Source organism: Bombyx mandarina, chromosome 09 (genome assembly GCF_030267445.1).
Source record: "Bombyx mandarina strain Sakado chromosome 09, ASM3026744v2".
Classification (NCBI taxonomy): Eukaryota; Metazoa; Arthropoda; class Insecta; order Lepidoptera; family Bombycidae; genus Bombyx; species Bombyx mandarina.
Window position 1 is genome coordinate 4,719,660 of NC_143216.1, and position 16,712 is coordinate 4,736,371.

Sequence of the window (16,712 nt, forward strand, 5' to 3'; positions counted from 1 at the left end):
AAAGGCAATAAAAAAAAATGTCTTTCGGAAACGAATAAAAAATTTATGCAAACCGATACATTTATTTACTACAACAAAACAAATTGTTTGTTTTAGTTGCTTAAAAATAAAATCTTTGTACAATTAAATTGAAATTCATTGTAGCAATTTACGACACGTGTCGGCTACGTGTTCTCTGCAAGTTTGTTCACCTGTTTGTTTGTATGCTCCTTAGTGAAAGTTCGTTGACTCTAAACGAAAACGGTCCTCGGTTTAATTTTATCGCACGTATATAAGAAAGAGCATTTGGAGCAAAGCGGCGGTCTTTGAACGGTCTAACTAGATTTCGTATTTAGTTCGTCCCGATTTTTATTATAGCTACTAATGAAACAAAAACAAAACTCTCTACGATACTCTGCAGAAGAATATAAGAAATTTGATTCGTGTTAACAAATCAGGCATTGCAATACAAGAGATTTAAAGTTTGAATTTATACTAAAATATAAATCTACAGTGGTTTTTACGGATGTTCCGTTATAACTACTGAACCATGCATTCGATTGACTTGAAATTTGGCATCCATGTAGAGAATACATGTACTTAATGGATAGGCTAATATTTATATGAGTGTTGGGCTCCCTAATAATAATAATGACAATAAATAATAATGTTAATTTTAAATGGCCAGCGAAGCGGGCGAGTACGGCTAGTAGCTACTAAAATTTTAAAGAGTCACATTATTTGATGGATTATTTAGATTTTGTACCTACTGACGTCATAGGTTATGTGCGACGTCAAACTAAAACTAAGATTGTTGTGTTGTAATTAAGATCCTAAATGTATTTTTTATTCCTTCAAAATCCCCCAAACATGAGGATGAAGGCTCAGCTGTATTGTATAATTAAATCTTTCAAACTGGAATCTATGACTGATTCGCGGCAGAAATAGGCTCGCTGATGGCATCCGTGTGGGTTCATACCATGGCCTTCCTACCCTCTTGGATTTTCCTTCATCATCAGCCTGTATTCTCCACTGTTGGATGTAGGCTTCTCTCATAGCCGCCACACTGAATGGTCCTTTGCCTTCCGTACCAAATCTTTTCCCGCGTGTCTCCGCAAGTCATCAGTCCACCGGGGGGAACACCCAAAGCTGCGCTTACCGATACTTCGGATTTTCCTTACAACTACAAAAATCTACTTTTTGTATGACAAGGTGACATTCGATATAATTAAACAATCACACGTCACATTTTAATCATGAAGTCGAGACAAATAAACCGGATTTATGAAAAAAAATTAGATTCTCCTTTAGTTCATTGCGAAAATATATAAGTATATGAACAGAAAATTATTGTGTTTTCCTTATTTGATAAAGAACTCTGTATTTTACCTACGAACACAAATTTAAATTTTTATAATTTTTTTATTGCTATAAATTACTACATTATTTTGAATCTTTCCTTGATCTTAGAAGCAAACCGAACATCGAGTGTTACAACGCAAACAACGTAATCAAAATACGTAATCAAATATGTAATTAAATACTTTTTATTACCACTTAATCTACACAAAGTCGGCGTGACCTAAAGAATAAGACGTCCGGTTCATTCGTATCAAGCGATGCATCGATGTTCGAATCCCGCAAGCAAAGTACCAATTTTTCTAATGAAATAATTTATTTTACAAATGTTCACGATTGACTTCCGCGGTGAAGGAATAGCATCGTGTAATAAAATCAAGCCCACAAAATAAATATTTGCGTAATCACTGGTGGTAGGACCTCTTGTGAGTCCGCACGAGTAGGTACCACCACCCTGCCTATTTCTGCCGTGAAGCAGTAATGTTTCAAAATGATACAAATTATTTCGCAGTTACTACACGTCCCAAATGTCACCATTGACGTCACGGCGACGAGAACGATTAGCCAAATATAAAATACTACGTATCGTATATTTCACACACGGGCGCACATTAGAAAGATGCGTAATAAAATTATGCCTGTAAAAATTCATGGTTGATTATTACAAATGATTGTCTCATTATTATTTATGGTTTATTTCAATGATAAATTTTTTCATACCTATATGGGTGAGTAGATGAACTCACGGGGCTCTAACCTGACGAATTTGCTAACACTAGCCATAGCAATAGCAGTGCTTCGCAGAATCAGTAATGCAAGCTCGCTTTTATCTATGATCAGCAACCATTTGAAGGATCTCAGAAAAAGCAGCTGAGTGAAAATGAAAAATGTTTGTATGTTATATTGCATACTATTAAATAGCCTTACTATTTATTATTATACTTGAGATGTATAAATAGATGTGTAAGTACAATAGATAGTACACAGTACGATACTACGTATTATTGTAATATTGGTAGGTAGTACTGAAGATTCTATATCGGAAGATATCGATATCCAGTTCCAATCCAAAAATATCGATCTAAAATAAATTACTGCAGTAATATGCATATATATTATAGTCAAACAGATCTCGAACACAGAGTACAACATCTAAAAACGATTACACAACAAAATTAGACTGCAGCTATGCGTTCTAAAAGAATATGATACATAAATAGTCTGGCAACAGATATAGGGCGCTTTTGACGTCATCGCCAACCAAACAACTAAATGCACTGGGCCCTTCTATTTGGCCACGTGTGCTCTAAATACGATTTATCGCTTTCCGTTTTAATATGCTTTCAAGAGAATCAGATAATATACTGTAATATAAAAAAAGATGTGTGGTGTAGAAGGACATGGGATAGCAACGAAGTTCCATAAAAATATTAATTTTAAGTTCTATTAGAGGTATAAAGAAAATAATTATTCGGGTATACATTTTTTATTACGATTTTTTTATTGATAAAAATAAAAATAATCGCAAGGGTCAATCACTCCGCAGTGCAATGAAGCAGCCTCGCCCTGGGGGAACCGCCTGCATGAGCACGGTATCCCCTACGCCAGGTAAGTATGATTTAGCAAGAGAAATACGAGAACGTGTATCAATTGTGTAACATATCGTCACCGCGATTCAGGAATTGTTGAATTTACGTGCATCGACATCTGTTCATAACAAACTAAATAGAAAAAATCTTAGGTTACGGACGTATTTTCCCGGTTAGGGTACCCCTCCGCATCGTCCCATAAGAAAATTCGTTCCAAAAAACCACATTCCGTATAGTTTGTTCCATAAGTATTCAAATTTCCACATAATCAAATAAATAGTAGCAATCCAAACATCTGTTTCCTCTAAATATTTCCGGTAGCTTTTGTATTGCTGTTTTGCTTATAAGAATCTTATCGCTAAAAGCGATCTCGTCCATACACCCAACGGACAGGCAAAAATAATCAAAAGATAGATTCACTGCGGAGTACAGCTAATTCGAAACATTTTGATTCAATGTTACAAACGCAATCATGTCAATAAGTAAAAACATAATAACTAGATACCATCAGGCAGTTATCAAAAATTTTAAAACTGAAACATTAACTAAACATTTTTTAATTATTTACACTAATAAGTTAAATTAATTTAATGGAGACTGGCAGTCGACAAGCTGAAGCGGAGTCACGATCCTCAGCAATGAGGGAGCGATGGAGAAGAAGAAGAAAGAATTGCTTCAAAAACTATTAAGGTACCAAATTTTTTATCAGAGCAAAGCAAGCTAGTAACACTTAGTCTAAAATTTTAAATCCTCAATTTTAATTTGAAACAATGTTACGAATGCAACTTTCTAGATTAAAATGGATTGGTTCTATAATTTAAGAGATGTTTTTGAAAACTTATTGTCTTATCTTTTTGGTATCACGAATAAACATAAAAGCATGCTTCTTATACTTTCGCATCATTAATTCGACTAAAATATGTTTTGCTGCTACAAAAGTTTTTTTTTTCTTTTTTTTTTATGATTGAAGGATTACTGGTGGCCCGGAGGCCTTTCCAGTTTCACCAGGACAGGTGGGCGAGCAAAGGCTCAGCCAGGAGGGGTGGGATTTGCTAACAGCTACCCGAGCGCCTCCGAAGGAGACCTAACAACTCAAGAGTAGCTGCTTCGCGAATGAACCTACTACCGGATCGGAATCGCGACCCGCTGAGAAGATCCGGCGAGAAACTCAACGAGCTGATTCATGGGTTAGGTTGCACGGCGAACTCTTTGTCGAGTGCGACAAGTACGGTTACCGAGGTCCCTAAGCCTGCTCCTAGAGCTGAAGGCGTCTAGTGCAAAGGTTATTGGATCTGATGGATCCGTAAGGACGTGTGCTACAAAAGTACCTGTCAGTGGTACCTACACAGATGTTAAATTACTTTTTCATGATTCTCGGGAATTCCTGAGCGATATCAATCCATGAAATCATTACGATACAGATCAGTATTTTTCGTCACATCAACGATAAAGTACAATTTAAAACTTTTAACATGTTGTATTAACATTGTATTAAACATTGTATTAACGTTTCTTCTTTTCTTCTTTTTGATATGACATGAAATTTTTAGACATTTTTATTAAGACTTCAACAAATAGTACTGTTTTTTTTTAATTATTATTATTATTGTATTCCATTTTCGAGCCGATGAATTGCCAATGCTATGTACGCCATTGTTGTCACATGCATCAGGCCATAAATTAAATTGTTTAAATTTATTTTCAATGTTAGATGTTTGTGATGTGGCAGTGCTTATTTAAATAAATAAATAAATAAACATGTTCCTTTGATTAGTTTTGTTTCTTTGGAAATTCATTTGTAGTCCAGGAAGTTGCTGTTTAAAATTTCATTGCCAATTAATTACACTACACGTCACTTCCTTACAGTCTATTAACTTATAAATAAATAAATGGATCAGTACGAAAACATCGAGTGTTCTGCTATAATTATATCATCGGGTACCTTTACGATGAACCGTACTTATAAACCGATAACATGTTTCTCGGGTTATTTTCTCGCAACTAATATACAGCTATTTGGGAGTTTAAAACGGTTGTCTGAATTAACTCAGGCACGTTGTTTAATATAAACATTTTGAGGAAGTTTTCCGAAATCGGTCGTGGATAATGCGATCAGAATAGCTGTAGGCAGCGGCTTGGCTCTGCTCCTAGCATTGCTGAAGTCCATGGGCGACGGTAACCACTTACCATCAGGTGGGCCGTACGCTCGTCTGCCTACAAAGGCAATAAAAAAAAAGACTGCCCAAAAAATATCCGAAAACTTTGATTGTGAATTAAAGTTTTATTTTATTGCACAGACGGGTAAACTAGTGAAGGTTAGGTACACCCAGTTTTACGCAAACTATAATTAATTATTGATTGATTAATTATTAATACATGATTATATTTCTGTACAATATAAATCGTTCGGAAATACGAATTAGCAAAGCATTTCGTTAGAAAAATTAATACCTAACTACTACGGTATTTCAACACTGGTGGTCGCATCGTTCATACTTTAGGCCACGAAGATATTGCAGTTTGATTATGGCTTTACATTTACGATGCATACAATAAAATTAACTTTATATTTAGTTGTATTGTAGGCATAAATGAACGGAGTATCTGAGAGTTCACTTTGCATTAAGTGATTATTATAGCCTATGGATATCAAAACGAATGGAACGCATCTTAAAATATAAAACTGAAAAATTTTCATCTTTTTCGTTACGCTGCTTCTAATTATACTTTTAAGAATATTTTAAGGACACTAGTTAATCACAGTGAAACGATTGAGTAGTAAGTTAATCATAACAAAATGTATGTTTTCCGATTAATTAATTACCAGATTAGAAGTAAAATTTGACTTTGGTAACACACATTGCAATCAGTTTATTCGACAAGAATTTCAACATTAAATAAAGAATGTATGTGTGTTCGCGCATCTCGCTGCGATGTTTCGGTAAACGTTGAAATCGTTTGAAAAATAATTTTCATGTAACAAACAGAACGCCAATAACAACACATCAAATGAAACTGTTTCAGTGAACCAGACCACGTTTTTAGTTGTTAGTAAGATCGGTCCTCCCGATGAACATTCACCATTGGCGAATCTCCTAATGAAATGGTCTTTTCGCTCACTTCTAACCTTTTTTTTAGAGAAGAGCTCACAGCCCACCTGGTGTTAAGTGGTTACTGGAGCCCATAGACATCTACAACGTAAATGCGCAACTCACCTTGAGATACAAGTTCTAAGGTCTCAGTATAGTTACAACGGCTGCCCCACCCTTCAAACCGAAACGCATTACTGCTTCCCGGCAGAAATAGGCAGGCTGGTGGTACCTACCCGTGCGGACTCATAAGAGGTCCTACCACCAGTCATTTTTTTGGGCACAATGTCACAGTAAAGTGTTAATAAAAGTTAAGTAAAGACACAATTCACACACGGCATGTCACCGTGCTTATACATGCATAATACACAATCAGTATCGCGATTTTTACATGCGACTTGAAGACTGTTCGCTTCAAACAAATTCTATACAATCATTCTCAAAAATAAATTTACGTAGAAACGTTAGTACAGGTAGCGGTAATCCCTATCATCGCAGATCAAATAATAATTCACCGTATTAGAGGGGCGTCTGCTTAACGTCTAGTCAGTCGATAAAATAATACGCTTTAGATGAATAGGTTTCAGGAACGGAACCATCTGATTCAAGGCTAATTATACAGCAGTGGAAAATTTTAAGCCAATATTCAATTTTATTGTTTTGAGTCTCATGTGGCGCGTGATTAAGGCACTTTCCTTAGTTGATGAACGAATAAATAAGAAATTCTATTAGTCTACAATCAAAAAACACGCTTTTTGTTGTGTATAAGTGTATTTCTTAAAATCAAAGCCACAGAAACTCAATCCGTTTAGTTTTTGTTTTTTTTTACCTATTCTAGTAACCTCTAGGGGTTATATACTAGATTCGCAGAACGAGTAGGTGAGCTCACCGGAAACCGAATGGTAAACAGTCGACGTCGCCCTAAGCGTAATATATATTTTTTTCTTTTTTTTTTCACCTATGCTGATAGCCTTGTGAGGTTATTTCAGCTTCACCCTAACGTGTAGGTGAGCTCACGGGGCTCAAACCTGACGTTGTTGCTAACACTAACCCTAGCAAGAGCTTTTCAGAATCTACCACCGGATCGGAAACGCGACCCACTGAGAAGATCCGGCGAGAAACTCAGCGGGCTGTGTCTATGGGTTAATTTACTCGTCAGGCCCTTCGTCGCCAGCGATGGGTTCGGCGATGACGGTGACCGACTTAGTTTTCAGGTTCCCCATCGGAAGATACGCTTCGGCACACCATATATTAATACAGTCTGTATATCTGTATCTGTTTTGTTTTCTTTTATTATGTTTATTATTCACAAGCGACCCGCCCTCGCTTCGCTTCGGTAACATTAAAACACACATGAACCAAAAAAAAAAAAAAGTAGCCTATGTTCATCAGGGACAATGTCGGCTTCTAATGGAAAAAGAATTTTTCAAATCGGTCCAGTAGTTTCGGAGCCTATTCGAAACAAACAAACAAACAAATCTTTCCTCTTTATAATATTAGTATAGATTATTATATTATATTTTTAGGAGATAATACTTTTTAATCAAGATAATGTATTTCGCAATTATAACGAGGTGTCAATTTTCGACACATTTACCTATAAAGATAAACTGTTTTTTCAAAAAGGTTATTTCCCTATTATATCTTTATAAAAATCTAATCGCACTAAAATTTATAAATTTAAATGAAAATAAGGCAATTAAGTGTGCAGAATGTATAATTGATAAATATCATATATGTAAAATGTAAAAATTCAAAACAAAACGCAATATTTTTTTGCGTCGCATGATATTATTATCTATATCAGATACTTCATACTTCGATGGTTATTCTGTGGAAATGTTTTGTTTCAACAGAATCTCCCCAATAATATTGATAAGAAATTTTATTTTCGGAAGCCCAGATTCTAGATGTTTTTATTATATTTACCTTTTTTTTTGTAGTAGCAATACAATTGAGTACGTGTGTTAACCAAAGATTGGTAATATGACACGTCGAGAGTTGTCTAGTAATGCAACCACCTTGCCTATTTCTTTTAGACAACAGAGTCTATTGAACAGAGTTATACTCAGCAGCCTTAATTTTGAGTTGAAAATGCCTTGTCACATTTACCAGTGCCCCGAAAGCGGAATGAGTTTTGACAGTATACATTTTTAATGTCTGTCTTAATTGATTAATTATTAAAAAGTATCTGGTTTATTTCTTAAAGCATAAATCTGAGTTAAAATTAAAATGTGAAAAATAAGAGTACAATGAGATTGAAATAAATAAAACGTATATTTTGCACTTTTCTTTTTTTAGAATGGTTTGTTACATATGTTTGTACGATTTTACATGTTTTTACTGTCCATGGTTTATATTTGAACGTAGCTATGTATTGTCGTTATATATACCAGTATTTCAAACAATATACAATGCCACGTTTTTCTATGTATTTTTAAACGCATTACGGGTAATATTTTGTTGGTTTAATTCTCTTCTCTCTGGGCACCTTTCGGTTTCAACATGAATCATTTTCATATCAGCGTCGCATATTGAACTCCATAAATCAGACTGCTTATCTCTTCTGCCTTATCCATCAAAATTTAAACTAATTTCTTTTACCACGATATCTTTATCAGGGGAATTTACACTATAGCTGTATTATTATTATTTTAACGATTTACAGCCCACTCCAAGCGCTTTAGAAATGTTTTAAAGAAACCTTTGTCATTTTTAGCGTAAATCTGTCTACAAATTCGATCAAAGCTATAGTAATTGTTATAACAAAAATATTTTAACGTATATGACTTATATTAAAAACAAAAAATACTTTTTAAAAAAAAATACGAAAAAATAATGAAAGTGTTATTTAAACATATTTATTATCCCTTACATCTGCTCTTTGGTAAAGATTCATTTACATCAGAGAATATGAAAGAATAACGTAAACAGACTTAAAAGCCAGACAATTTAAGTATTATAAACATTCTTTAAATAAAATAACACTTTTTTCCTCTGTTTTGGTGATATAACGGCATAGCAACTATAAATATATCTCTTTACAAATTGCAACATCTCCACAAAGCTATCTAGAATAGACATACTGATGGTGCCAAATACTTGAGGTATCTATATATTAACACGTGAAGCAAAAACTTTGTATCCCTTTTTACGAAAATTGCGCAGACGGAGGAGTATGAAAATTTTCACACTTATAGAGAATATAGAGAAGAAGTGCACAATGCTAATATTTTTTTAAAATAATGCATAAAAGGTACATTAAATCAATAAAGAAAACATTACACACACTACATACCATGTATTTGACGCACACACGCATGCATACTATTTATTGGCAAACTTTTGTTCTTGACTTCTGTGGTCAAATTGAGAATTGATTAAATATTGTTTGTCTTTATTATTATTTCTTTATAGTGTAGCCTTGGCGAAATTTGTGATTATATAAGTATAAATTACAATCATAATAGTGTACAAACTTACAATTCCAATTAATTATAGTCGAATTTCGACTACTGCGGGACCTCTAGTCGTTATAACAATGTCGCAATCTCGCTACAATGTTCAATTTAATCAAATTATTAATTTACCGATTAGTTTGTGTGAAAAAAATATAAGCAAACCAAATTTATGTTTTGTTGCAAATGATGTGACAATAAAAACCAGCAGCGTAACGACAAGTTCTTTTATTTGTGCAAGAATGCAGAAAAGTAGTTAGAAATGGCTGGCATGGCTTGTTTTATTAACACTATCCCCCCTTCGTTGGCTTTGGCTGGCGGCGGTGGCGGTGGCTATGGCGGAAGGGGGCGTGTTAATATGGCTTGGCGGCTTGGCTGGCGGCAGGGCATGACAGCTGACGTCACGTCCGTTACATTCGGCCATCCTGCAACAATTGCTCCCGCAATGGGGAACACACAAAAACATTTAGTTCTCAAATAAATCAATAAGGTCTTCAGTTTCGAGCTGCTCATCGGAACTACTAGCGCTATCGGACACATGGGCTATACTTTTATAGGGCTTTAATGAATCTGTTGATACCAGGCCAGTGAAGTTTTTATAACTTCGTAAACCTTTTAGATATACTTCTAATTCGATAACAATTGTTACCTACTACTTTAGTTACTACATACGGACCTGAGTACAAATCGTCTAATTTGGTATTAATCCTAGCGGCGCTACTAACCAGTTGGCGCCTGTCTCTATGATACAAAATGCCTTTTCTTATAAACATGAGCTTTTTTTTTATATTAATGTTGTGTGTACTCGCTTGTTTTATCCTAGCTGCAGCTATCTTACGCCGTGCGTCAACAGTTTCTGGTTCGAGACCAGGAATCGAAACATCACATATTGACCTACCAGAGCGCGCAAAGATTAAATCACAAGGCTTGTAGCCGCTGTTACTTTTAATTGTGTTGTTTGTGCCTCAATTAATGGAGTTCACTAAATTATTTGAAGCTTCACTAGGATCAGTTGCCCGCAACACAAAATTGTATGTTTAGTTTGTTCAACCTGGCCAATTAGCGCGCGGACAAGCAATACCGTTTAACGTATGCCTAAACTGTTTATCTTCTGATATATTTTTTTAAAGTACCTACTCGTAAAAGCTTTCCCGTAGTCTGTCACCACGTGATTCGGGTATCTGGACAAACCCTATTAATATATTTTTCAATGCACGAATGGTCCCGATTAAATTTACAGTACGCGTTAGTTCAGCTATCACAAATTTAGACAACGCATCTTTCATTACGATCATGTACTGGTTGGTGCCCTTTAGATGTCCTACAGAAGGGCATCATGTTATATATTTGTACCATGCGCATAGTATCAGATGGTTTAGAGATCGGATATAGACAGTCTTCTTTTTTTTAACATAGTTATCCTTCTCATGTGTACAATAAAGACATGCTGCCACGTATTTCCTAATAAAGCGTGTCATTTTAAGAAACCAATATTGGCTTTTAATCAGAGCTAAACGATGATTTAGATCCACGTGACAAATGTCGTCATAGTGCATTTGTACAATTTTCCATTTAGCCGAAGGGACTGCGAGTCTATTTCCCTTAAAAAATTTTCGAACTAGTTCATTCATAATTATCTTTAACATCAGCGCGACTTCGTCCGCGTGGAATATAGTTCACAAAGAATGCTTTATTTTAGTACAAATTGATTAGCATAAAAAAAACGTTATAGTGAGCCAACCTTAACATATGCTATCGCGGACATTTTTTTTTTAGATCTTTTAAAGGGGTACAATTCTGTCACATTATTTTAGCGAAACTTTAACAGTTTCTGCAGCGCACGCACCGGAAGCTCTCAAAAGGGAAAATAACCCGATTTTGAAACATTACTTACTGGTACTTCGCTTGTATTGGTCTTAGCTGACCCAGTGATGGTCTTAGCGGTGCTAGCGTTATATAGCCTATAACCTTTCTCAATAAATGGGTTATTTAACACTGAAAGAATTTTTCAAATCGGACCAGCAGTTCTTGAGATTAGCGCGTTCAAACAAACAAACTCTTCAGCTTTATAATGTTAGTATAGATTGCTTTATAATCGAACTAAGCTTTTCGTCCTGACATTGCACAGTACAGAATCAATCAGTAACTAAGACGATTCACGTTCATCATGTCAACAGGATGCCTATTAAGCGCGTCTACAAATTTTCCATACGTTCACCAGGTCTATACTCAACACTAATGTCATAATCTTCTTTCAAAACTCACCATCGCGCAATGCATGGTATAATGTCGCGTTTGGTAAGCGTAGCACAAACCACAGTACAATCAGTTTCTACTATATCATGTTTACCTACTTCATAAACACGGAACCTACGTAGCGATTGTATGACCGCCAGGTTATGAGCTCTTAACTATGATACACATTCTTCCTTCCTAGTAACCCGGCTAAAATAGTATAACAGGCCGCAGTGAGTTGTCAGTTTGTTTTTGTAATAGTATACCAGAAATTCCTAAGTTACACGCATCGGTTTGTATTTCTGTAGGAAGCATAGGATTATACAGAGCTAGCACAGGTTTGAAACGTAAGCTGTTTTTCAGTTGTTCGAAATTCGCGTTTTGTTCACGGCCCCACACCCATGATTTATCTTTTTTTTTTTTAAACCAATAAACTGTCGCACACTATAAGCATTATTTGGCACAGGACACTGCGAAACGGCCGTCAATTTTTGTTGCACCCGGCTGTATACCGTCTGAAGATATTTCATGACCTAATAAGTGACTTGTTCCTCCAAGAATGAGCATTTACTCATATTTAATTTTAAGTCTCCACCATAAAATTTCCCAAGTACTTTCTCAATAATTATTGAACCCGATTTTATACCAACTGAGGGTAGATGTAAATCGTTTAAAATTGCTAGTATCTCGATTTGACCTACATTTATTTTTACCCATTTCTTTTCTACCCACAGACTCAATTATTTTATTTATTAAACGCATTTAACTACCCCACCTAGTGGAATAAGGTGGAGATAAAGAAGAAACGCATGAATACAGATGGCGCATTTGCTAAACCAAAAGGAATTCTAGTGTACTAGAAATAATGACCTTGCGGTGTAATGAAAGCAGTTGTGTGTCTGGCACAATGCTCAATTGATGGTAGCCCTGGGCTAAATCTAAACTCGTGCAGTACTGTTCGGTGGATACTTTTATATTTTACCATAGCGTTTAACGCACGATAATCAACGCATAGCCTACTGTCGCCGTTCTTTTTCTTAATAAGACCACTGGTGAAGCATGACTAGATTCAGATTATTTTATAATGCCGATGTCTAAAAGTGGCGATACACGGGCTGATCACTAGTAAGCTTAATTTGCATTTGAACTAAATTGGCAATACCTAAATCATGTGTATTCGTAGCAAAGCAATGCTTATACTGTATTTTTTTTAATCTGAATGACTCCTAATATTTAATGGCTCCTTTTAATTTTTTTTATTTCTACCCACAAATCTCGAAATATTTGTAATGGCATGGCTATGGCAAGTAGAAATGCAACACACCTGGCTGTTTGGCTGTGGCTCCTCGCAGCTGTTGGCCCTCAGCAGGACCTCGCCCGGCGGCCACAGGATGGTCTCCGAGCCCATGTTGATGTCTTTGATGTAGCTGTCTTCGCCGTTCAGCAGCGTCGCAGGCAGGGAGAAGGAAGCTCGTAGCCGTGAATCTCGTGAAGCGCCGTGAAGCTCGTAGTGCCGCAGTGGAGTAACCACGTTGCTGCTCTTTTAGTTTCCCTCTACGTGAACCAGAATGATGGAAGGACAGGGCGGCAGGCGCTTTTGGTCCGACGACGTCGAAGTCCCTTTGATTTGATTGTTCCAGGTTCTTCATCCTGTAGCTCAAGTATCGCCTTGTGGACCTCTTTCTGAAGCAATTTTTCAACACTTTCCTCGCCAGTGAAATAGGAGCTTCATCTTCTTCAAACTTGTCAGAAGACCGAGACATCTGAGCGTGTATATGACGTTGTTTCATTTCTTTATGCCACTTCTGATTGTTGCAAATGATGTGACAATAAAAACCAGCAGCGTAACGACAAGTTCTTTTATTTGTGCAAGAATGCAGAAAAGTAGTTAGAAATGGCTGGCATGGCTTGTTTTATTAACACTATCCCCCCTTCGTTGGCTTTGGCTGGCGGCGGTGGCGGTGGCTATGGCGGAAGGGGGCGTGTTAATATGGCTTGGCGGCTTGGCTGGCGGCAGGGCATGACAGCTGACGTCACGTCCGTTACAGTTTACATAAATTTTTCGGATTTACCGATACCGATACCGTTTATATCAAGAAGAAGAGTGTAGGTTAATTTTTGCGTTAGACAACGACACCATTTTTACTTTCCATGTTGGTAACTGACAAGAGACGTAATGTGTCAAACTCCGTGTTTTTTTTATCATGTTGGCAAGACGTAATGGCTAGTCTATCTACTATCTATATATCTATACTACTATCCTATTTTCTTCTTTGGGGAACAGCCATGAGCTCTGATTTAAAAGATGGCAGTTAGAAGCCATTAAAAAAAAACGACTGCAGCATCCACATTACTATGTCTATGTGTTTCGGTACATAGAAAAAAAAAGAATATCACATAATGAGTTATAGATAGGCAACTCAAGCACTCAACAAATTTTTTTACGGGTATCGGCCACTAGATGGCTTCACTTCGATTAGTTTCTCAGTGCTCCTGTAGATAGATGGTAGTAACATATTAACTATCCTGTATTTTATTTTTTATGAAGGATTTTTTAAATTTTCAGAAACCACAAATTGATAAATTTATTGATATTTTTTTATTTTCTGTGTTTAGTTATACAATAACTAAATGCCTTAACTTTAACAACATATAAGTTTAGGGGTATCCGCTACAAGATGTCGCTAGTTTCCATACAAAAAAAATATTTGTCTTAAAGTATTGGAGTTTCAGGGCCCTGCTTTTGTAATGATCAAACAACGAGTAGGAGGGTAGTTGTTAAAAAAAAATCAAAAATCTAAAGACTAATTAATATATCCGTCACTCATCTCGCGTACGGGAATACATTTGAAATCCGAAGGTTTTTGTTTACGTCAGAAACGACAACAACATCGGAACAACCCTCAGTTCGGTACGTAAATAGCACAAGACGCATGTCAATCACAATGAATTACACTATGTGTTACATTTGAATATTTTAATCATTGGGGCGGTCGTTGTACTGTAAAATTGAGACCTTAAAAACTCATATCTCAAGGTGGGTGGCGGCATTTGCGTTGTTGATGTCCATGGGCTTCAGTAAACACTTAACTTCGGGTGGGTCGTGAGCTCGTCAATTAAGCAATAAAGTAAAGTCTGTCATATTTTTAAACAGATATACACGGGCTTAGATTGGAGCTTAAAATAGAATATAAAACGTCAAATTCAGCGACTTTACGCTGTTTTTTTTATTGCTTAGATGGGTGGACGAGCTCACAGCCCACCTGGTGTTAAGTGGTTACTGGAGCCCATAGACATCTACAAAGTAAGTGCGCAACCCCACCTTGAGCTATACGTTCTTAGGATTCAAGTATAGATACAACGGCTGCCCCGCCCTTCAAACCGAAACGCATTACTGCTTCACGGCAGAAATAGGCAGGTCGCCTTGCTGCTTGTTAAGTATTTAATATTTAATTAGTTAGTACTATCTATACTAATATATAAATCTAGGAGTGGTTTTTACGGATGTTCCGTTTTAACTACTGAACCATGCATCCGATTGACTTGAAACTTGGTATCCATGTAGAAAATACATGTACTTAATGGATAGGCTAATATTTATACGAGCATTGGACTCCCTAATAATAATGACAATAAATAATAATGCTAATTTTAAATGCGCAGAGAAGCGGGCGAGTACAGCTAGTTCTCCTATACAAGTCGAATTCGATCACACTCTGTTATCGCTCATTACCTGTGAGTTTTTCATAAAACTTTTCCGAAAATCCGCTAATACAATAAACTATTCATGTATGTGCCTTTTTTATTTTATTTCAATAATAAAAACTATTTTACGGTGCGACATTAAAGTTAATTATAACATGTGCAGTCTATTTTGTCATACAGTTTATAGAAACAATTTCGTGAGGTATCTAAATATCTTAATTTCAAAATAGGAATCTAGACTCATATTTTGAATACCATTGCCCATTGCCCACATTGAGATATGAAGTTAAATTTTTTAATAACAAAATAACTATAAATGCATCTACCATTGATATAGCATTAATTTTTTTAAGTCTAGTTCCTGAATTAAATAAATGCTTTCTTTAAATATGATCAAACTAAATATCTGAGGTCGGTTATTAATATTCTCAACGCCCAGAATAAAGGCTATTTCCTGCATCATAAAATTTCAGCATACTATATTTAAATTCACGGATTTCGCTAAAGATCCGCAATATCATTCGTCCTACACTATGTCACTGCAAATACTTCACTGAAGGTCAGAAGTGTTGATTATTTGTGATAAAAAATATATGTATATAAAATCGCGTCAAAAGAAGACATTAAAAACAAGTGGATGTTTGTGTTGACTTTTAAAGGTTAAAGGACAACACGATTTCAAGTGGAAATGCGTTTAAGCTGCTTAAGGTTTAGATGGAAATTTGACGAACATGAAAATTCCAATTCGCAAAATGAACCGTCAACACTAGACGAATTGTGTTTACGACTTGGGAAACCCAAACGAAACATGTTTTGTTATTACGGGAATTACATTTTTTTTTTTTATTATTTCCCTTAAGATATAATTTGCAGTGGATTTCCATATATATTTTTTGCTATATACCATCCGAATCTGGAATGAACTCTGAATGGAACGGAATCTTCTCTGTTTTTTTTTTGTTCTACTTAAGCTGATAGCCTTGAGAGGCTATTTCAGCGTAACCTTAACTAGTAGGTGAGCTCACGGGGCTCAAACTGGACGACGTTGCTAACACGAACCCTAGCAAGAGCCGTATTTCGCAGAATCTACCACCGGATCGAAAACGCGACCCACTGAGAAGATCCGGCGAGAAACTCGGTGGGCTGTGTCTATGGGTTAATTTACTCGTCGAGCCCTTCTTCACAAGCGACGGGTTCGACGAGAACGATGACCGGTCCTCTCTGCGAAGTTTCTACAATGCTATAATCAGTCGATCTTCAAACGAAGTTATTAAGAAAGTCCATCTTGATAAGTAACG

At 36.0% G+C, this 16,712-nt stretch overlaps 3 protein-coding genes across 8 annotated transcripts in view; all 3 read right to left on the minus strand.

Moving 5' to 3' along the window:
* LOC114240756 (uncharacterized) overlaps positions 1 to 16,712 on the minus strand; it is a 259,933-nt gene that overhangs the window by 68,930 nt on the left and 174,291 nt on the right. The window lies entirely within an intron of this gene.
* Positions 1 to 16,712, minus strand: part of LOC114240824 (uncharacterized) — a 327,083-nt gene that overhangs the window by 55,260 nt on the left and 255,111 nt on the right. The gene's annotated exons all lie outside the window — the stretch shown is intronic.
* Positions 9,688 to 14,028, minus strand: LOC149502305 (uncharacterized). Its single transcript, XM_089729689.1, has 2 exons — positions 13,034 to 14,028; positions 9,688 to 9,899 (listed from the first exon to the last, which is right to left on the minus strand). Exons 1-2 carry the CDS (start codon positions 13,497 to 13,499, stop codon positions 9,808 to 9,810), a joined length of 558 nt encoding a protein of 185 aa, XP_089585815.1. The 5' UTR covers positions 13,500 to 14,028; the 3' UTR covers positions 9,688 to 9,807.